Source organism: Somniosus microcephalus, chromosome 22 (genome assembly GCF_052327205.1).
Source record: "Somniosus microcephalus isolate GS21.2 chromosome 22, FLI_Smic_1.0, whole genome shotgun sequence".
Taxonomy (NCBI): domain Eukaryota; kingdom Metazoa; phylum Chordata; class Chondrichthyes; order Squaliformes; family Somniosidae; genus Somniosus; species Somniosus microcephalus.
The window spans coordinates 32282242-32305534 of NC_141008.1; the positions used below are offsets into that span (position 1 = coordinate 32282242).

General features: G+C 51.6%; 1 protein-coding gene across 2 annotated transcripts in view; it reads right to left on the minus strand.

Moving 5' to 3' along the window:
* Nucleotides 1-23293, minus strand: part of rnf43 (ring finger protein 43) — a 206134-nt gene that overhangs the window by 20433 nt on the left and 162408 nt on the right. For both annotated transcript variants that reach the window (XR_015073219.1, XM_085964426.1), the window contains exon 3: nucleotides 2580-2654. Coding sequence is in view for 1 of the 2 variants with exons in the window: in XM_085964426.1 (XP_085820552.1) it covers nucleotides 2580-2654 (75 nt within the window). In the remaining variant the exon portion in view is untranslated. The remainder of the gene's footprint in view (nucleotides 1-2579; nucleotides 2655-23293) is intronic.

Here is a 23293-nt window from a genome sequence, read left to right on the forward strand (position 1 = left end):
TCCAAGTTAGGATGGTGTGTGAGTTGGAGGGGAACTTGGAGGTGGTGGTGTTCCCATGCGCCTGCTGTCCTTCTAGATAGTAGAGGTTGTGGGTTTGGGAGGTGCTGTCGAAGAAGCCTTGGTGAGTTGCTGCAGTACATCTTGTAGATGGTACACACTGCAGACACGGAGCACTGGTGGTGGAGGGAGTGAATGTTTAAGGTGGTGGATGGGGTGCTTTGTCCTGGATGGCGTTGAGTTTCTTGAGTGTTGTTGGAGCTGCACTCAGCCAGGCAGGTGGAGAGTTTTCCATCACACTCCTTACTTGTACCTTGTAGATGGTGGAAAGGCTTTGGGGAGTCAGGCGGTGAGACACTCGCCGCAGAATACCCAGCCTCTGACCACTGTTGCAATGGATGTTCAACAACAACTTGTATTTATATAGCACCTTTAATGTAGTAAAACATTCCAAGGCGCTTCACAGGAGTATTAAAAGACAAAAAATTTGACACCGAGCCACATAAGGAGAAATTAGGGCAGGTGACCAAAAGCTTGGTCAAAGAGGTAGGTTTTAAGGAGCGTCTTAAAGGAGGAAAGAGAGATAGTGAGGCAAAGTGGTTTAGGGTGGGAATTCCAGAGCTTAGGGCCGATGCAGGTGAAGGCATGGCCACCAATAGTTGAGCGATTATAATCAGGGATGCTCAAGAGGGCAGAATTAGAGGAGCACAGATATCTCGGGGGGTTGTGGGGCTGAAGGAGATTACAGAGATAGGGAGGGGCGAGGCCATGGAGGGATTTGAAAACAAGGATGAGAATTTTAAAATAGAGGCACAAACTAGCTGCTGCATTTCTCCACCTAAACAGCAGTGTTCATTAACTTTATTGTTCTTGAAACACAGACATTCACCCACAATCCTGCCCCCCACTTTAAGGAATACTGATTTGCTTCCCTGACCTTCCCTACCAAGAAAATAAAGGCAATGCTGTTAATATCTCTGAATCCCTCAATCCTCCTTCTCAAAAAAAAAAAGCTCCATTTGAAAGGTGCTAATTGTTGCCGACTCAATATGCTTCTCTGGGGGACTTTTCCACATCCACCGGCCTATGGTTATAATCTCTAACCTTGTTAGAGGCTTGGGCATTTCTCTCCTCCAAGGTTATGTGCAAAATCGACATATGCACAGCTGAAGATTTGGAGATTAAAAAAAAAATTGTTTATGGGATGTGGGCGTCGCTGGCAAGACCAGCATTTATTGCCCATCCCTAGTTGCCCTTGTGCAGGTGGTGGTGAGCTGCCTTCTTGAACTGCTGCAGTCCGTGTGGTGAAGGTACTCCCACAGTGCTATTAGGGAGGGAGTTCCAGGATTTTGACCCAGCGGCGATGAAGGATCGGCGATATACTTCTAAGTCAGGATGGTGTGTGACTTGGTGGGGAACTTGCAGGTGGTGATGTTCCAATGCGCCTGCCCTTGTCCTTCTAGGTGGAAGAGGTTGCGGGTTTGGGAGGTGCTGCTGAAGCAGCTTTGGCGAGTTGCTGCAGTGCATCTTGTAGATGGTACACACTGCAGCCACGGTACGCCGGTGGTGGAGGGAGTGAATGTTTAAGGTGGTGAATGGGGTGCCAATCAAGTGGGCTGCTTTGCCCTGGATGGTGTCGAGCTTCTTGAATGTTGTTGGAGCTGCACTCATCCAGGCAAGTGGAGAGTGTTCCATCACACTCCTGATTTGTGCCTTGTAGATGGTGGAAAGGTTTTGGGGAGTCAGGAGGTGAGACACTCGCCGCAGAATACCTAGCCTCTGACCCGCTCTTGTTGCCACAATGTGTGTGCGGCTGGTCCAATTAAGTTTCTGGTCAATGGTGACCCCCAGGATGTTGATTGTGGAGGATTCGGCACTGGTAATGCCGCTGAATGTCAAGGAGCAGTGGTTAAGACTCTCGCTTGATGGAGATAGTCACTGCCTAGCACTTGTGTGGCACGAATGTTACCTGCTACTTATAAGCCCAAGCCTGAACGACGAACAGGTCGTGTTGCATGCGGGCAAGGACTGCTTCATTATCTGAGGAGTTATGAATGGCACTGAACTCTGTGCAGTCATCAGCGAACGTCCCCATTTCTGACCTTATGTTGGAGGGAAGGTCACTGATGAAGCAGCTGAAGATGGTTGGGCCTAGGACACTGCCCTGAGGAACTCCTGCAGTGATGTCCTGGGACTGTGATGATTGACCTTCAACCACCACAACCATCATCCTTTGTGTACAGGATAGCCATTCCGAGGGCAGGGCATCACAGAAGACATTAACAGCTCTCTAGGAGATAAATGAGGCTCCACCAAAGCTTCCTAAAGAATCCAAGATCCCTCTGCACAGGGATGGGAACTTCCCACAGTGACAAAATGGATAGCAAGGAATTATGTCTGGAAAGGTGTGCATTTACAGTAGGCTGCTGGTGTGAGGTCATACATTTGAATCTGTGGTTCCTAGTAGATTATAGAAAGGTGCACTTTAATAAAAAATTAATATATTTGCTCCAAACCTATCCAGATTTATGCAGTCTGTTGCTGTTAGGGACAGGAACAGTAACACTGAATGTCAGCCTTACCTGACCCACAGCATTCCCATCGTCTGTCACATCGAAGATCACCGCGGTGGCACCTCTCTGAATAGCAAACTTGGCCTGTGAGAGAGAAAGAGGTACAATCTGTGAGCATGTACACAGCACATCCCAACTACTACAAAAAGAAAATACTGCAGATGCTAGAAATCTGAAATAAAAACAGAAAATGCTGCAGATACTCAGGTCAGGCAGCATCTGTGGAGAGAGAAACAGAGTTAACGTTTCAGGTCATCGGCCTGACCTGCTGAGTATCTCCAGCATTTTCTGTTTTTACTTCCCAACTACTTCTGCTCCACAACAGTCCCAAACCAGAAACTTCCTTATTTGTGGTTGTTTGTCATGAAAATTTGGGAGGCTCCAGACTTCTGTCTAGACAAAGCTGGGAATGTGACTGGAGATATAATTGAACTTCGCCGCTGCATACGCTTCAGAAGCCAACAAGAGGCACAGAGCAGGATGACTTTTTATTAAAGAGTGGGCACTACAATAACGGAGGTGTGAACATCAGATCAGGTGATGCGACAACGTACAGACACGGAGAGTGGGTGTCGCAGGGAGGAGGACACGGAGAGTGGGAGTCGCAGGGAGGAGTACACAGGGAGAGTGGGAGTCGCAGGGAGGACACGGAGAGTGGGAGTCGCAGGGAGGAGGACACGGAGAGTGGGAGTCGCAGGGAGGACACGGAGAGTGGGAGTCGCAGGGAGGACACGGAGAGTGGGAGTCGCAGGGAGGAGGACACGGAGAGTGGGAGTCGCAGGGAGGACACGGAGAGTGGGAGTCGCAGGGAGGAGGACACGGAGAGTGGGAGTCGCAGGGAGGAGGACACGGAGAGTGGGAGTCGCAGGGAGGAGGACACGGAGAGTGGGAGTCGCAGGGAGGAGGACACGGAGAGTGGGAGTCGCAGGGAGGAGGACACGGAGAGTGGGAGTCGCAGGGAGGAGGACACGGAGAGTGGGAGTCGCAGGGAGGAGGACACGGAGAGTGGGAGTCGCAGGGAGGAGGACACGGAGAGTGGGAGTCGCAGGGAGGAGGACACGGAGAGTGGGAGTCGCAGGGAGGAGGACACGGAGAGTGGGAGTCGCAGGGAGGAGGACACGGAGAGTGGGAGTCGCAGGGAGGAGGACACGGAGAGTGGGAGTCGCAGGGAGGAGGACACGGAGAGTGGGAGTCGCAGGGAGGAGGACACGGAGAGTGGGAGTCGCAGGGAGGAGGACACGGAGAGTGGGAGTCGCAGGGAGGAGGACACGGAGAGTGGGAGTCGCAGGGAGGAGGACACGGAGAGTGGGTGTCGCAGGGAGGACACGGAGAGTGGGAGTCGCAGGGAGGAGGACACGGAGAGTGGGGGTCGCAGGGAGGAGGACACGGAGAGTGGGTGTCGCAGGGAGGACACGGAGAGTGGGAGTCGCAGGGAGGAGGACACGGAGAGTGGGTGTCGCAGGGAGGACACGGAGAGTGGGAGTCGCAGGGAGGAGGACACGGAGAGTGGGTGTCGCAGGGAGGACACGGAGAGTGGGAGTCGCAGGGAGGACACGGAGAGTGGGAGTCGCAGGGAGGACACGGAGAGTGGGAGTCGCAGGGAGGAGGACACGGAGAGTGGGTGTCGCAGGGAGGAGGACACGGAGAGTGGGAGTCGCAGGGAGGAGGACACGGAGAGTGGGAGTCGCAGGGAGGAGGACACGGAGAGTGGGTGTCGCAGGGAGGAGGACACGGAGAGTGGGAGTCGCAGGGAGGAGGACACGGAGAGTGGGTGTCGCAGGGAGGACACGGAGAGTGGGAGTCGCAGGGAGGAGGACACGGAGAGTGGGTGTCGCAGGGAGGAGGACACGGAGAGTGGGAGTCGCAGGGAGGAGGACACGGAGAGTGGGTGTCGCAGGGAGGAGGACACGGAGAGTGGGAGTCGCAGGGAGGAGGACACGGAGAGTGGGAGTCGCAGGGAGGAGGACACGGAGAGTGGGAGTCGCAGGGAGGAGGACACGGAGAGTGGGAGTCGCAGGGAGGAGGACACGGAGAGTGGGAGTCGCAGGGAGGAGGACACGGAGAGTGGGAGTCGCAGGGAGGAGGACACGGAGAGTGGGAGTCGCAGGGAGGAGGACACGGAGAGTGGGAGTCGCAGGGAGGACACGGAGAGTGGGAGTCGCAGGGAGGAGGACACGGAGAGTGGGAGTCGCAGGGAGGAGGACACGGAGAGTGGGAGTCGCAGGGAGGAGGACACGGAGAGTGGGAGTCGCAGGGAGGAGGACACGGAGAGTGGGAGTCGCAGGGAGGAGGACACGGAGAGTGGGAGTCGCAGGGAGGACACGGAGAGTGGGAGTCGCAGGGAGGAGGACACGGAGAGTGGGAGTCGCAGGGAGGAGGACACGGAGAGTGGGAGTCGCAGGGAGGACACGGAGAGTGGGAGTCGCAGGGAGGAGGACACGGAGAGTGGGAGTCGCAGGGAGGAGGACACGGAGAGTGGGAGTCGCAGGGAGGAGGACACGGAGAGTGGGAGTCGCAGGGAGGAGGACACGGAGAGTGGGAGTCGCAGGGAGGAGGACACGGAGAGTGGGAGTCGCAGGGAGGAGGACACGGAGAGTGGGAGTCGCAGGGAGGAGGACACAGAGAGTGGGAGTCGCAGGGAGGAGGACACGGAGAGTGGGAGTCGCAGGGAGGAGGACACGGAGAGTGGGTGTCGCAGGGAGGAGGACACGGAGAGTGGGAGTCGCAGGGAGGAGGACACGGAGAGTGGGTGTCGCAGGGAGGAGGACACGGAGAGTGGGTGTCGCAGGGAGGAGGACACGGAGAGTGGGAGTCGCAGGGAGGAGGACACGGAGAGTGGGAGTCGCAGGGAAGAGGACACGGAGAGTGGGTGTCGCAGGGAGGAGGACACGGAGAGTGGGAGTCGCAGGGAGGAGGACACGGAGAGTGGGTGTCGCAGGGAGGACACGGAGAGTGGGAGTCGCAGGGAGGAGGACACGGAGAGTGGGGGTCGCAGGGAGGAGGACACGGAGAGTGGGTGTCGCAGGGAGGACACGGAGAGTGGGAGTCGCAGGGAGGAGGACACGGAGAGTGGGTGTCGCAGGGAGGACACGGAGAGTGGGAGTCGCAGGGAGGAGGACACGGAGAGTGGGTGTCGCAGGGAGGACACGGAGAGTGGGAGTCGCAGGGAGGACACGGAGAGTGGGAGTCGCAGGGAGGACACGGAGAGTGGGAGTCGCAGGGAGGAGGACACGGAGAGTGGGTGTCGCAGGGAGGAGGACACGGAGAGTGGGAGTCGCAGGGAGGAGGACACGGAGAGTGGGAGTCGCAGGGAGGAGGACACGGAGAGTGGGTGTCGCAGGGAGGAGGACACGGAGAGTGGGAGTCGCAGGGAGGAGGACACGGAGAGTGGGTGTCGCAGGGAGGACACGGAGAGTGGGAGTCGCAGGGAGGAGGACACGGAGAGTGGGTGTCGCAGGGAGGAGGACACGGAGAGTGGGAGTCGCAGGGAGGAGGACACGGAGAGTGGGTGTCGCAGGGAGGAGGACACGGAGAGTGGGAGTCGCAGGGAGGAGGACACGGAGAGTGGGAGTCGCAGGGAGGAGGACACGGAGAGTGGGAGTCGCAGGGAGGAGGACACGGAGAGTGGGAGTCGCAGGGAGGAGGACACGGAGAGTGGGAGTCGCAGGGAGGAGGACACGGAGAGTGGGAGTCGCAGGGAGGAGGACACGGAGAGTGGGAGTCGCAGGGAGGACACGGAGAGTGGGAGTCGCAGGGAGGAGGACACGGAGAGTGGGAGTCGCAGGGAGGAGGACACGGAGAGTGGGAGTCGCAGGGAGGAGGACACGGAGAGTGGGAGTCGCAGGGAGGAGGACACGGAGAGTGGGAGTCGCAGGGAGGACACGGAGAGTGGGAGTCGCAGGGAGGAGGACACGGAGAGTGGGAGTCGCAGGGAGGAGGACACGGAGAGTGGGAGTCGCAGGGAGGACACGGAGAGTGGGAGTCGCAGGGAGGAGGACACGGAGAGTGGGAGTCGCAGGGAGGAGGACACGGAGAGTGGGAGTCGCAGGGAGGAGGACACGGAGAGTGGGAGTCGCAGGGAGGAGGACACGGAGAGTGGGAGTCGCAGGGAGGAGGACACGGAGAGTGGGTGTCGCAGGGAGGAGGACACGGAGAGTGGGAGTCGCAGGGAGGAGGACACGGAGAGTGGGTGTCGCAGGGAGGAGGACACGGAGAGTGGGTGTCGCAGGGAGGAGGACACGGAGAGTGGGAGTCGCAGGGAGGAGGACACGGAGAGTGGGAGTCGCAGGGAGGAGGACACGGAGAGTGGGAGTCGCAGGGAGGAGGACACGGAGAGTGGGAGTCGCAGGGAGGAGGACACGGAGAGTGGGAGTCGCAGGGAGGAGGACACGGAGAGTGGGAGTCGTGTTGGGTTTATGACAAAAAGGGGTCACTGAGGGGAATCCATATATCGGAGTGTTACAGTCAAGGGCTTGTGTCCCAGAAGTTTAAAAAAAATCAATTGTCGTAAATTCTCTCTCAAATATTTTTTGCCCGAGTCTTGAATTTTGTCAGGCTCAAATGTTCTTGAATGTAATTTTCTCTCTCTTTCTACCCTCCCCCACCCCCTCTTTAATCTGTAAATGTTCCAAGCGCCCAATGGCATCTTGGGTATATGATGTGGACTGCTGTTCCTTGTATTTTTGCTATGATCCAGCTGACCAAATCTTTCTGAAGTACAGACGCACATACATACTCTGTGATTACTTAAGTTTAAACTATACTGAAACAAACAGGTAGCAGAGGACCTACTGTACTGCAGGGGGCGCTGGTTGCCTACCAGAGTCACTTGCAGCATTGTTACTGAAAGTGAATGCACTCTGCAATCCAACAGTGCCCAGAGATACGGTGACACACAGCACTCTGCAATCCAACAGCATCGAGAAAGACAGTTACATAAGTAGATTTATATGCAATTACCCAGGAATGAGCTTTGTAGATTTTCAGTTATACCTTTTAATTTGTTCATGAGTTTATCCAACAGAATGCAACCTTATGAGTGCAGAGGCACAACATATTGAGGACAGAAATTCACAAGATCTCCAACTTCCCTGGTGTAATATAATCTGCTCTCAACTTCACAGAACTGCTAGATTATGAGCTAATAAGGCAACTCTTTGCTGCAGCAGAATAATTCCTTAAAAGTAAGATGATTTTGAACTATCATGCGTGTTGGAGTCTCATCCTTATTGCTGGTCAGCCCAGAAATGGAAAGGAGTGACTGACATCCATTTCTTAGCTATGACCAGAGTGAGTCCAGTAAAGTCTGAAGTCTTACGCTGCTCCCTTCACTCGCCCTCCTTGGAGGGGTAGTTGATTTAGAGAGCTTCGAGTTAGCTGCCCCCAGGGGGAATTCCTGGGATAGCTTTCTGGTTTTGCTACCATTTTGGAGGAACATTCCACAGCTTTTCTTCAACTTCCAGCAACTTCACCCGAGTTTCCCCGAGGAAGATCGCAGCCTAAGGAACGGGAAACTCTAAGCAGCGGAACCCAATCTTGCCCCAACGGAGGATAAAAGTTTCACAGTCTGCATAGTACACGCCCAGCAGGACGTTGCCGTCACAGGGGGGCTCGAGTGGTACCAGCAGCAGCCATTTACCGATGGATGAATTTCACCCAGCATATTTGACTGGTCATATCCTTATCTGTGACATACCCTGGAAGTGCGTTCTCCTCCCTCAAGCATCTGACTTCTTGCATTCCTTCCCCTGGAGATACGAGACTCTTCCTTTCATGAATATCACTTAAGAATCGGCAAGTAAAATTTTCCTCTATGGTAATCAGGTCTCTGAATGTTATCCACCTTGGCTGGAGTTGACAAAAACTGTTGAGGGCTTTCAAACAGAATCAGTCAGGCAGCAAAGATAGTGAACGGGCAAAGGCAGGAATGCCTGTGCACGTGACCACTACCAGCAGGACCAGCATTTCGTCACTCCAAATGGATGCTCTTGGCCATGACATTCATCAAGGGTGCTCTGCCCAGGAGATATTGAGGTCCAAATTCCAGAGGCAGCATCTCATCCCTTGCCACTTCTCAATCAGAAGGCCCTAAAGGATTATCTGAGTCATTGATGTTGCCACATCATAGATGGTCATGGCCATTCACAAATACCATCAGAGCACCTGCCAAATCTGAGCGCAATGACCCAACCAATGATCAAACAGCAATGTCGGGTATGGAATCTAATAGTTGCCAACTCTGCGGCGAATCCTTCCATGGCGGAGGACTTCACTTCGGGGGCAGAGGGAGGGGCTTTCCCACCGAAGGATTTCTTGAAAGTAAATCTAGCTCTTTGTGATCTGGGAGCTTCAGTTGAGACCAATGCTTAGAGACCACAGTGACCTTGAACAGTGCTTCTGGCTCATGCATGTCAGGAGAGGTATTAAAAAAACTGTAGGGAGGACTTGCTTGGAACCACGAATACCAGTCAGGGCAACCACAGCCTCAAGGTCAGGGGTCACCAGGCTGACAGACATAGTCCACGACAAAGAGCTTGTGTGAACAATTCTGCCGGAGGAGCTGGAGTGATACTGGTTGAGATGCAGATTAAACTCCGCTCTCCTTGGGATATCCAAGAAGCCTTTTAAATTCTTTATTCTACTAGTGGTTCTGCCCCCACCGCCCCCCCCGCCCCCAATTCTTCAAAGACGGTGGGGACGCACACAGTTGACGCTGCTGAACTCAGGGAATGTGTAAGTCATATAGTACCGGCTGATGGTTCAACACCCATAAATAAATCCTGACCGGGTCAGCCGGTTTGTGTGCGAGTCCTTTAGCCTCGGAGGGTAAAAGGAGTGTTAACTGGCGTCACCTCACCCAGCCAAGCAGTCATGCCGGAGTAAAAGAATTGCTCCAGGCAAAAAACCAGGAATAAGATAAACAATGACAGTTGGAAATGTGATATTAAAAAAAAAAATTGCATTGCAGGTTATTAATCATCTGAAAGGTGGGGTGGGGGAGACACTTCATATGAACTGGTGACCCCCCCCTAAAATGGTAACCTGCCTTTTCTCTTTCAGATGTTGAGGGACCTACTATGTTATGCCCAGCATTTTCTGTTTTTAAACCCGTGACTCGTGCTGCAGATTCTTGCCCTTTCTTGCTGGGGCAGTCACACACTTTTTGCTATGAGGTCACGACCTCTCCACTCTAGTTGAAAGCAATGCATCTCAAGGGTGATGATCACCTGAAGCACTGCTCCTTCGCAAACACGCTACGGCGCATCTCATCCTTTCATCCCATGGCTTAAGCTTCTCCTTTCACATTAAACATTTATTTACTCTGAACACCTGACCCTCGGGGCCTTTTCTCCCATTATTCGCTTTGCTCGCTCGCTAGCTATAGAAAGCAGTTCAGCTGGAAACCAGTGCAAACGCTTCCCAGAAATTAATTCATCAAAACGAGTAGCAGCCCACAAGTGGAGATGACAGAAATGGACAAAAACCCACTTCACGTAGGGGCAGATGTCGACCACTGGACCCTAGTGTTGCCTGGTGAGGCCCAGTGTGTGCTGCAGAGTGAGAATTACCAAAAGGATTGAAATCATTGAGTTTTTTTTTTTTAAGTACTTTTTTTGTGTGAATTTGTGTTCAAGATGAGGGCAGTCAGTGCCAAGGAACAGAACATTTTCCATTTCAGGCACCCAATGTCAACCTCAAGCACTCCAACTCAGATCCAGCCTGGTTGGGTGCAGAGTGATCGCCCTCCACACTACAGCAACTATATGTCTCAGGCCCAACCTCCAAAGAGCAGATTAACAACCTGATGCTCCAGTGCTCAAAGCCCAGGTAAATTCGTCCTATTTGCTTTTTTATTTCTTATTTGCCCTGCTGAAATTTTGTGGACCTGGAGGTTTGGAAAAATTGTTTCTGGCTTTGTTACCTCATTAGTGGACAAATCTCAAATCAGAACACCAAGAAGTGGCTTATACTCGCTGGAGTTCAGAAGAATGAGCGGGGATCTCATTGAAACTTATAAAATTCTAACAGGACTAGACAGGCTAGATGCAGGAAGGATGTTCCCGATGGTGGGGGAGTCCAGAACCAGGGGTCACAGTCTAAGGATAAGGGGTAAGCCATTTAGGACTGAGATGAGGAGGAATTTCTTCACCCAGAGAGTGGTGAACCTGTGGAATTCTCTACCACAGAAAGCAGTTGAGGCCAATTCATTAAATATATTCAAGAAGTTGGATATATTTCTTAAGACTAAAAGGATCAAGGGATATGGGGAGAAAGCAGGGACAGGGTACTGAATTTGGATGATCAGCCATGATGGCATTAAATGGCGGAGCAGGCTCGAGGGCCCGAATGATTATAAGTGTTATAATCAACAACGGGACGTATACACAAATTCATGGGAATGTGGATTTAAAAGCTATGTGACCCTCATGACTCCATGCAATGCATCTATGCGGGCCATGAAGATATAATCTTGAACACTCTGCTCTACTGCATCAATGTGACTTCTCAGTTTCCTACACTGGCCACCCTGAGATTCCCAGTAGGCACCAAATTAAGAGCCAGTTTTGTGCTATGGGCCATGCCCACTAAGTACTGAGTTAGACTGCCCAAACTCCTCACACCCAACAAGCCAGAATTTCAGCTCATCAGACGGGGCTGGAACTGAACGCAGGTTCCAAAGGTGAGATGATTGCTGAAGCCCAGCTCCAGCTCAACAGCTGAAGATGTGTGGCCGACGGACGCACATTAACTTGCTTTTCCCTTCAGCTGGTGACCAGATGCCAACAGGTTATGGAAACAAAAAACAACTCATGGCGGAACGCAGAAGCTATGGAGGGCTGGGGTACCAATTAGTAAGGAACCGTTGACTAGCTGAGCAATTGCAGCAGCGGCAAAGTGATTGTGCAACTGGAAGCCAGTGGATTACGTATCTAAGGATAAGGCATTCAACTCGGATGAAGCTGTATGGCGGCAATCCTGGCAAGATGGGCAGAACCATCAGCAGTAGTGAACTTTCTTAAAACCACCCACCCCCCCAAAAAATGTAACGTTTGCCCATTTCTTGTGATGATCTAGCTCCGATTGCTTTGGTCTATGTTTAACTTCTCATGATGACAGAGAAAGGATCATAGTCTCTGTTGACCTCCCGTTGCTGGTCCTTCTGGGTTACTCGCGACTGCAGTCTGTGATTAACATTTACACGAGACTGAGACCACAGACAACCCCAACTAACTAACAGAGGTGAATGGCGCAGGGGATCTCCCACAGGAAAGGCTTCTACATTTGTTAAAAACTTTACGTTAAAAGAAAAAGTGGGAAAGAGTCATGGAGTGGAACTTGCTGTGAGGGTAGTATGGGTGCTTGGCTTCAAACATAGGGACAGAGCCCATCGACAGTATTTAAAGTAGCTGGAATGCAGCCAGTGCTGATCCTCTTGGCTTCTCATCAAAGGCTTGTTGCAGCTTTGCTACAAGCTGAACAGTGTTTGCACAGTGCAGCCGACTCTCAGGACCTCGTGGAGTGAGGCACAGGGAACCGTAGGGAGTGGGGTGCAGCCAGTGCGTGGCAGAGGGTGGAGCAGGGGGGCTGTGATGTGGGGAATTTTAGGGAGCAGGGTGCAGCCAGTGACTGGTAGAGCGTGGAGTAGCGGGCTTGAGGGAGCGAGATGTTGAAAGTGACTTCAGTAGGGGACGGTGGGAAGTTGACCGTAGGAACAGGAGTAGGCCATTCAGTCCCTCGAGCCGATTTTGCTATTCGATTAGATCATCTACCCGCCTTAGTACCCCCTTGTCTAACAAAAATCAATCTCCGTTTTGAAATTTTCAATTGACCCTCAACAGCTTTTTGTGGGAGTTTTCCAGATTTCCACTGCCCCTTGTGTGAAGAGGGGCTTCCTGACATCACCCTTGGATGGCCGAGCTCTAATTTTAAGGTTCTGCCCCCTTGTTCTGGACTCCCTCACCCCCACCAGAGGAAATCGTTTCTCTCTAGCCACCCTATCAAATCCTTTGATCATCTTAAACACTTCAATTAGCTCACCCCTTAATCTTCTATACTCAAGGGAATAGAAGCCTAATCTATTAATCTGTCCTCATAATTTAACCCTTTTAGTCCTGGAATCATTCTGGTGACTCTGCACTGCACCCCCTCCAAGGCCAATATACCCTTGCTGAGGTGCGGTGGCCAGAACTGAATGCAGTGCTCTAAATGGGGTCTCACCAGAGCTCTGTACAGCTGTAGTATAACGTCCACCCCTTTGTATTCCAGCTCCCTCGAGTTAAAGATCAACATTCCATTAGCCTTTCTAATGATTTTTTGTACCTGTCCACCAGCTTTTAGTGATTTCTGTACTTGGGCCCCGAAATCTCTCGGCTCCACCACAGTTCCCAGCTGCTCGCCATTTAGAAAATATTCTGATGTACCTTTTTTGTGTCCAAAGTGGATGGCCTCACTTCCCCACATTGAACTCCTTCTGCCACAGTTTTGCCCACTCACTTAATCGATCAATGTTTCTGAGCAACTTTCTGCTCCCAACTACACTATTTCCTGTGCCACCTAACTTGGTGTTGTCAGGAAACTTGGAAAAATGGCTCTCTATTCCTTCATCTAAATCATTTATAAATATCGTGAAAAACTGAGGTGCTAGTACAGGTCCCTGAGGGGCACCACTAGTCACATTCTGCCAACTGGAGAACATACCCATTATCCCTATTCTCTGTCTCCAACTCCTAAACAATTCCCCACCCAAGTCAATAGGTTGTCTCCAATTCCATATACTCTCATTTTTGTTAACCGTCTCGTGTGGAACCTTGTTGAATGCCTTCTGGAAGTCCATATAAATAACATCCAGAGACACTCACTTATCTACCGCGTTAGTTACCTCTTCAAAAATTTCAACTAGAGTCATTAGACATGAATTACCTTTTACTAATCCGTGCTGGCTCTCTCTGATCAGCTCGTATTTGTCCGAGTGCTCAGTCACTCTGTCCCTAATAATAGATGCTAGTAACTTCCCCACAACCGACATTAGACTAATAGGCCTATAATTTCCTAGTTTCTCTCTCTTGCCCTTCTTTAGTGGTGGGGTGACTGGCAATGTTTCAATCCATGGGGACAATTCCTGAATCGAGAGCGTTTTGAAAGATCACGACTAGAGCATCTACCATTTCCTCACCTACTTCAGCCAGTGACTGTCAAGAGTGCAGAGTGGGAGACAGCTGGCGACGCACTTACCCAATGAACCATCAAGCTGCTGCTTTTACCTGTAATGCTAATTTCAGTTCATACTCGAGGAGTAAACACACAAGGTGGGGAAATCTGTTGGATACATAGGAACAACCTGTTGGACTGCATCCTCTCTCTGTCCTGAGGAAGATGCTCCAATATAATTATTCTGACAGTGTTAAATGTGCCGATTGTGTGCTGAAGTACTGCCCCACCCAACCACAGAGTGCACCATCAACGACTAGTCTTAGCACCAGTTCACCCATCTCAACCGGCTGACACCCACAGCTCCACTCCACATCAGAGACCACCCCTCCCCAGATTTACCATTTGTAAGCGATTGTACATCAGTATATGGTTGCTGGACTGCACCCTTCCTTTGCTCTGCCAGTACAGCAAAGAGGTCCAAGCTGAACATTTCTCACCAATCTATTTTCCCTAGCCATTAGTAGCAGTGAAGCCCTGGGTCAATGTGGTTGTGGAATGCAGCATACACACACTAGCAGTTTGAGGAAGAGCTGGAGGGGCTGCAATTATTCTATATTACACAACGCTTGGCCGCAGTCGGTTCGATTTCAGCCACTTAGGCTCTCGTGCAACTTTAAGAACAACAAATTTCTTCATACGAATGGGTTGTGCGCTTCTGGCGATACTCCAATATGACAGAATATAATTTAACCGAGTCGGGATCCTGCTGATCGCAGCTAACCACCTCAAGGCCGAGCGGCTAACTCAGATTGGAAGTAAACCCGATTACCCTTCAGTGAGGTGAAATGGAAGAGAGCTCCAAGTCAATTCAAGCAGACCCTTTGCTTCTTCCTTCCAATTTCTCCCCTCCTGTCCTGAAGGCGTTAACTCATTGCTGGGATGCAATTGCTTGGGTGCGTCTGGAAAGATCATTATGTGCGAGTCCAGACAGTGAGTGTCAGCAGGCTATTCTACTGTGTAAGGGGGTGTGGGGTTGTCATTGCCAAGCCAAGTCCATCTTCATCCAACATCTGTAGACCCAGCAGAGAATTGTGGCAATCGTATTACAATATCAAACGTCGCCCACAGGCTGGAGTTGTGGAAGTTACCTGTTCAACGGATAATTTTGGGGGGAAAAGGGAGATCCAGCAGGGGTCACTGGATGGTAAGTAAGGGTGGAAACCCTGGCTGAATTTTTCCTTCTTTAGCGGCATTAAGATCACTTGCAACCTTCATTGCCACCCAATGGTGCTCAGCTAACTCGGCAGAGAGTGGTGATCGAAGCTGGGACCTTCTGCACTGTGTTGATTTTTCCAAATGAGCCATCAGCAAACAAAGAAGATAACTTGTCAATTCTGTGCGAGCCATCTCTGCTGTGAATAAGCCAGCTCCACCCAATGGATTGCAAGCTTACTGCAGATAGCCAAAGATTTTTCGACTGGGGCCCTTCACGACTGAGGTTATGTGATTTGTGACATTTGGTTGCAGGTAACAGAGGCTCAAAAAAAAAATCAGCCTTGTGCCTCTCGCACCTCCCCGAGTGACTGAAAAGAATGACACTGACAGCCAGGCACGATTGACCCCGACCTGAGCAGCCTGCAGCTGACGTGCTCGAGACCGGAATCACAACTCCAGAGAACTGTGGCAATCGTATTAAAATATCAAACGTCGCCCACAGGCCGGAGTTGTGGAAGTTACCTGTTCAACGGATAATTTTGGGGGGAAAAGGGAGATCCTTCAGTGTTATTATCTTCCCCTTCTCTCCCCCTGCCAAAAACACTTACCATCTCGTGAAGAATACGATTCAGTATCCACCGCTTTTAATAACTTAACTGTTTGCATTTGAGCTTAGGAAGGAACATAGGAACAGGAGTCGGCCATTCAGCCGCTTGAGCCTGTTTCCCCCATTCAATTAAATCATGGCTGATCTGTATCTTCAGTCCATTTACCCGCCTTGGTTTCCTTAATACCCTTGCCTAACAAAAATCAATCAATCTCAGTTTTGAAATTTTCAACTGACCTAGCCTTAACGTTCCAGATTTCCACTACCCTTCGTGTGAAGAAATGCTTCCTGATCATCAGCCCTGAACCTCCGAGCTCTAACTTTAAGGATATGCCCCCTTGTTCAGGACTCCTCCACCAGAGGAAATAGTTTCCATCTAATCTACCCTATCAAACCCTTTAATCATCTTAAACAGCTCAATTATCTCAGCCCTTAATCTTGTCCTATATGTCCTATGAGGAGAGATCGAGTAGACTAGGCTGATATTCTCTAGAGTTTAGAAGAATGAGAGGTGATCTCAGTGAAACATACAAAATTCTTACAGGCCTTGACAGGGTAGTTGCAGGGAGGATGTTTCCCCTGGCTGGGGAGTCTCGAACCAGGGGTCACAGTCTCAGAATAAGGGGTTGGCCATTTAGGACTGAGATGAGGAGAAATTTCTTCACTCAGAGGGTGGTGAATCTTTGGAATTCTCTACCCCAGAGGGCTGTGGAGACTCAGTCATTGAGTATATTCAAGACAGAGATCGATAGATTTTTGGGTATTAAGGGAACCAAGGGTTATGGGGATAGTGCGGGAAAGTGGAGTTGAGTTAGAAGAGCAGCCATGATCTTATTGAATGGCGGAGCAGGCTTGAGGGGCCAAATGGCCTACTCCTATTTCTTATGTATACTCAAGGGAATATAGGTACAGTCTATGCAACCTGCTCTCATAATTTAACCTTTTTAGCCCCGGAAGCTTCTTGCTTCCTCCCGTGATTCCTAGCTGGGGGAGCAGGAGGCATTTAACCATAGGCTTCTCAAAGCCACTTACTGTATATTGTTTGAAAAGGAAGAGCTGAAGCCAATTACCTGTTGAAACACAGCACTGCTCCTGAGGCATGAGTGGTAAAGCCCAGCCCGCCGGTGTCTCTGGTCAGTGCCATTTGTGGAGATACATGGCTGACCAGGACACAGCCTTCGTGTATTAAAATTTGTACAAGGGAGAGAGATAATTCTGTACATGTGCAGTGGTTGTGCACTCGGGAGCAGCACAGTTCCAAACAAGCCAAGGACATTAAAAACTAGCTACAAACCAACCAGCAGGCTGGAAAGTAAAATGGATAAGTTTCCTATAGTTTTGTCCCAGACATCATGCTCCTTCCATCTGTGCCTGGTCTATCTAACCCCGCTCCTCACACACAGGGACAATGTGCCTGGTCTATCTAACCCTGCTCCTCACACACAGGGATAGAGTGCCTGGTCTATCTAACCCCGCTCCTCACACACAGGGACAGTGTGCCTGGTCTATCTAACCCTGCTCCTCACACACAGGGACAGTGTGCCTGGTCTATCTAACCCCGCTCCTCACACACAAGGACAGTGTGCCTGGTCTATCTAACCCTGCTCCTCACACACAGGGACAGTGTGCCTGGTCTATCTAACCCCGCTCCTCACACACAGGGACAGTGTGCCTGGTCTATCTAACCCTGCTCCTCACACACAGCGACAGTGTGCCTGGTCTATCAAACCCTGCTCCTCACACACAGGGACAGTGTGCCTGGTCTATCTAACCCCGCTCCTCACACACAGGGACAATGTGCCTGGTCTATCTAACCCTGCTCCTCACACACAGGGACAGTGTGCCTGGTCTATCTAACCCTGCTCCTCACACACAGGGACAGTGTGCCTGGTCGATCTAACCCTGCTCCTCACACACAGGGACAGTGTGCCTGGTCTATCTAACCCTGCTCCTCACACACAGGGACAGTGTGCCTGGTCTATCTAACCCCGCTCCTCACACACAGGGACAGTGTGCCTGGTCTATCTAACCCTGCTCCTCACACACAGGGACAGTGTGCCTGGTCGATCTAACCCCGCTCCTCACACACAGGGACAGTGTGCCTGGTCTATCTAACCCCGCTCCTCACACACAGGGACAGTGTGCCTGGTCTATCTAACCCCGCTCCTCACACACAGGGACAGTGCCTGGTCTATCTAACCCCGCTCCTCACACACAGGGACAGTGTGCCTGGTCGATCTAACCCTGCTCCTCACACACAGGGACAGTGTGCCTGGTCGATCTAACCCTGCTCCTCACACACAGGGACAGTGTGCCTGGTCTATCTAACCCTGCTCCTCACACACAGGGACAGTGTGCCTGGTCGATCTAACCCTGCTCCTCACACACAGGGACAGTGTGCCTGGTCTATCTAACCCCGCTCCTCACACACAGGGACAGTGTGCCTGGTCCATCTAACCCTGCTCCTCACACACAGGGACAGTGTGCCTGGTCTATCTAACCCTGCTCCTCACACACAGGGACAGTGTGCCTGGTCTATCTAACCCCGCTCCTCACACACAGGGACAGCGCCTGGTCTATCTAACCCTGCTCCTCACACACAGGGACACAGTGTGCCTGGTCTATCTAACCCCGCTCCTCACACACAGGGACAGTGCCTGGTCTATCTAACCCTGCTCCTCACACACAGGGACAGTGTGCCTGGTCTATCTAACCCTGCTCCTCACACACGGGGACAGTGTGCCTGGTCTATCTAACCCTGCTCCTCACACACAGGGACAGTGTGCCTGGTCTATCTAACCCTGCTCCTCACACACAGGGATAGAGTGCCTGGTCCATCTAACCCTGCTCCTCACACACAGGGACAGTGTGCCTGGTCTATCTAACCCCGCTCCTCACACACAGGGACAGTGTGCCTGGTCTATCTAACCCTGCTCCTCACACACAGGGACAGTGTGCCTGGTCTATCTAACCCTGCTCCTCACACACAGGGACAGTGTGCCTGGTCTATCTAACCCTGCTCCTCACACACAGGGACAGTGTGCCTGGTCTATCTAACCCCGCTCCTCACACACAGGGACAGTGTGCCTGGTCTATCTAACCCTGCTCCTCACACACAGGGACAGTGTGCCTGGTCTATCTAACCCTGCTCCTCACACACAGGGACACAGTGTGCCTGGTCTATCTAACCCTGCTCCTCACACACAGGGACACAGTGTGCCTGGTCTATCTAACCCCGCTCCTCACACACAGGGACAGTGTGCCTGGTCTATCTAACCCTGCTCCTCACACACAGGGACAGTGTGCCTGGTCTATCTAACCCTGCTCCTCACACACAGGGACACAGTGTGCCTGGTCTATCTAACCCCGCTCCTCACACACAGGGACAGTGTGCCTGGTCTATCTAACCCTGCTCCTCACACACAGGGACAGTGTGCCTGGTCTATCTAACCCCGCTCCTCACACACAGGGACAGTGTGCCTGGTCTATCTAACCCTGCTCCTCACACACAGGGACACAGTGTGCCTGGTCTATCTAACCCTGCTCCTCACACACAGGGACAGTGTGCCTGGTCTATCTAACCCCGCTCCTCACACACAGGGACAGTGTGCCTGGTCTATCTAACCCTGCTCCTCACACACAGGGACAGTGTGCCTGGTCTATCTAACCCTGCTCCTCACACACAGGGACAGTGTGCCTGGTCTTTCTAACCCCGCTCCTCACACACAGGGACAGTGTGCCTGGTCTATCTAACCCCGCTCCTCACACACAGGGACAGTGTGCCTGGTCTATCTAACCCTGCTCCTCACACACAGGGACAGTGTGCCTGGTCTATCTAACCCTGCTCCTCACATACAGGGACAGTGTGCCTGGTCTATCTAACCCTGCTCCTCACACACGGGGACAATGCCTGGTCCATCTAACCCCGCTCCTCACACACAGGGACAGTGTGCCTGGTCTATCTAACCCTGCTCCTCACACACAGGGACAGTGTGCCTGGTCTATCTAACCCTGCTCCTCACACACAGGGACACAGTGTGCCTGGTCTATCTAACCCCGCTCCTCACACACAGGGACAGTGTGCCTGGTCTATCTAACCCCGCTCCTCACACACAGGGACAGTGTGCCGGGTCTATCTAACCCTGCTCCTCACACACAGGGACAGTGCCTGGTCTATCTAACCCTGCTCCTCACACACAGGGACAGTGTGCCTGGTCTATCTAACCCCGCTCCTCACACACAGGGACAGTGTGCCTGGTCTATCTAACCCCGCTCCTCACACACAGGGACAGTGTGCCTGGTCTATCTAACCCTGCTCCTCACACACAGGGACAGTGTGCCTGGTCTATCTAACCCAGCTCCTCACACACAGGGACAGTGTGCCTGGTCTATCTAACCCCGCTCCTCACACACAGGGACAGTGTGCCTGGTCTATCTAACCCTGCTCCTCACACACAGGGACACAGTGTGCCTGGTCTATCTAACCCTGCTCCTCACACACAGGGACAGTGTGCCTGGTCTATCTAACCCAGCTCCTCACACACAGGGACAGTGTGCCTGGTCTATCTAACCCCGCTCCTCACACACAGGGACAGTGTGCCTGGTCTATCTAACCCTGCTCCTCACACACAGGGACAGTGTGCCTGGTCTATCTAACCCTGCTCCTCACACACAGGGACAGTGTGCCTGGTCTATCTAACCCCGCTCCTCACACACAGGGACACAGTGTGCCTGGTCTATCTAACCCTGCTCCTCACACACAGGGACAGTGTGCCTGGTCTATCTAACCCCGCTCCTCACACACAGGGACAGTGTGCCTGGTCTATCTAACCCTGCTCCTCACACACAGGGACACAGTGTGCCTGGTCTATCTAACCCCGCTCCTCACACACAGGGACAGTGTGCCTGGTCTATCTAACCCTGCTCCTCACACACAGGGACAGTGTGCCTGGTCTATCTAACCCCGCTCCTCAGACACAGGGACAGCGCCTGGTCTATCTAACCCCGCTCCTCACACACAGGGACAGTGTGCCTGGTCTATCTAACCCTGCTCCTCACACACAGGGACAGTGTGCCTGGTCTATCTAACCCTGCTCCTCACACACAGGGACAGTGCCTGGTCTATCTAACCCTGCTCCTCACACACAGGGACAGTGTGCCTGGTCTATCTAACCCTGCTCCTCACACACAGGGACAGTGTGCCTGGTCTATCTAACCCTGCTCCTCAGACACAGGGACAGTGTGCCTGGTCTATCGAACCCTGCTCCTCACACACAGGGACAGTGTGCCTGGTCTATCTAACCCCGCTCCTCACACACAGGGACAGTGCCTGGTCTATCTAACCCTGCTCCTCACACACAGGGACAGTGTGCCTGGTCTATCTAACCCTGCTCCTTACCCAAAGACAGAGTGCCTGGTTTACACAATCCACTTGTTACTGGACAAGATTGTAATAATTTTCATGCTGCATGAGATTCATGCAACTATCGTAGAAGTGATGTCATCTCTGATACAAAGCACAAGCCTCAAATAGGTTTGCGCATGGGCTTCACCAATCACACTTATTGTGGACCTGGAGCGCTGTGCTTTCTGTCAGGAACAGTCTTTTGACTGGCCTAGTGGTAATCCTGCGTGATCCAAGACCCCCGGGGACCTGGGGAGGGGGGGGGGGGACCGATCCCAGTAGCCTTTGCATGGTTTGGGGGTGGGGGTGAGGGGGGGCGGCGGGGTGCGGGAGAAAGCACTCCTACTGGCTCACAAGCAGTGCTGTGAAGGCACTTACCTTCTCCCCAAAGCTGTCCCAACCTCCCTTCAGCCGTCGGGTGTCCGCAGGCCTGAGAAACCAGACCGGCCGCTGTAAAACCTGCTAAGCATGGTTAAATCAGAGGCTTGCAGCCTCGTTAACATATTTAATTTGCCAACTCACCTCCTGAGAGTCAGCTGGCTGCCTGACTGACCTGTTGAACTCGGAAGGGGACGGGTTAGAGGCGGATTTCAGATTTTTAGAATTTTAACATCTGTCCCGACCCCATCCCACCCGTTTTTGGGTACGAAAAGTCAGTCCTATGCCTCTATTTATAAAGCCAAGGATCCCATATGCTTCTCAACTTGTCCTGCCACCATCAAAGTTTTGTGCACATGCATCCCCTTTAAAATTGTACCATTTAGTTGATATCGCCTCTCCTCATTCTTCCTACCAAAATATATCACTTCACACTTCTCTGCATTAAATTTTATCTGCCATGTGTCTGCCCATTTCACCAGCCTGTCTATGTCCTCCTGAAGTATGTTACTGTCCTCCTCCTCATTAACTACATTTCCGAGTTTCATATCATCTTAAAACTTTGAAATGATGCCCAGGACATTAATGTATATCAAGAAGAGCAGTGGTCCCAATACCGACCCCTAGGAAACACCACTGTATACTTCCCTTCAGTCTGAAAAACAACCGTTCACCACAACTCTCTGCTTTCTGTCCCTCAGCCAATTTTGTATCCATGCTGCCACTGTCCCTTTAATTCCATGGGCTTTAATTTTGCTAACAAGCCTATTATGTGGTACTTGATCAAACTCCTTTTGAAAGTTCATATGCACAATATCACCCGCATTACCCTCATCAACCTCAAATAACTCAATCAAGTTAGTCAAACACGATTTGCCTTTAATAAATCGGTGCTGACTTTCATTTATTAGCCCATACTTTTTTAAGTGCCAATTAATTTTGTCCCAGCTTATTGTCTCTAAAAGCTCCCCCACCATCGACGTTAGGCTGACCGGCCTGTAATTGCAGTTTATCCCTCTCACCTTTCTTTGAACAGGGGTGCACCATTTGCAATTCTCCAGTCCTCTGGCATCTCCCCCATATTTAAGGAGAATTGAAAGATTGTGGCCCGAGCCTTTGCAATTTCCACCCTTACTTCCCTCAGTAACTGGAAAGCACCCCATCCCAACCAGGTGACTTTTCTACTTTGAGGACTGCTAACCCTTTCAGGCCCTCCTTTTTATCTTATCCAATTTCTCTGCTACCTCCTCCTTTACTGCGACATTGGCAGCATCCTCTTTTTTTTTTAGTGAAGACAGAGGCAAAGTACTCATTTAGTACCTCAGCCATGCCCTCTGCCTCCACAAGAAGATCTCCTTTTTGGTCCCTAATCGGCCCCACCCTTCCTTTGACTATTGGTTGCCATTAAAATGCTCACAGGGTATAGTTGTGAAGTATGCATTAAGGAAGATATCAAGTTAGAAATTCAGACGGACACAGGTAGTTTTAGGTGACGGGGCAGTTAGTAGGAGTTGCAGTTCAATGTGGTTAACGGTAATATAATTAGTATAGGAGCAAGATGCTAAAGGAGAGTATGTGTGTTTAATGGAACTAGAGAGAATGGAATGCCGACTGAAAGAAGAGTTTGAGGGAGAGAGTGAAATGGTAGATCTGGTGGGGTTAAGATCTGTCTGACAAAGAGCCGCCTTTTGGATGGAATGAGCTTTCCCTGTTCCTATAAATTATGAAATCCTTGTGCTGTAGCTATTGATTCAGGAATATGGGATCCGGCATCATCTGTGATGGAATCCTGTCTTGGGAGAATTTGTGCACAATCTCAGTGTCCTTGGCGATATGCAGTGCTGTACAAAGAGTTTTAACGCAATGTGCAGGATTCCCATTTAATACGGACACAAGACTCGTGTTGGACAAGTACATTTCCCCACCCCACTGTTGCTTGTGTTGTACTGTCTGAAAATGAAATTGTAA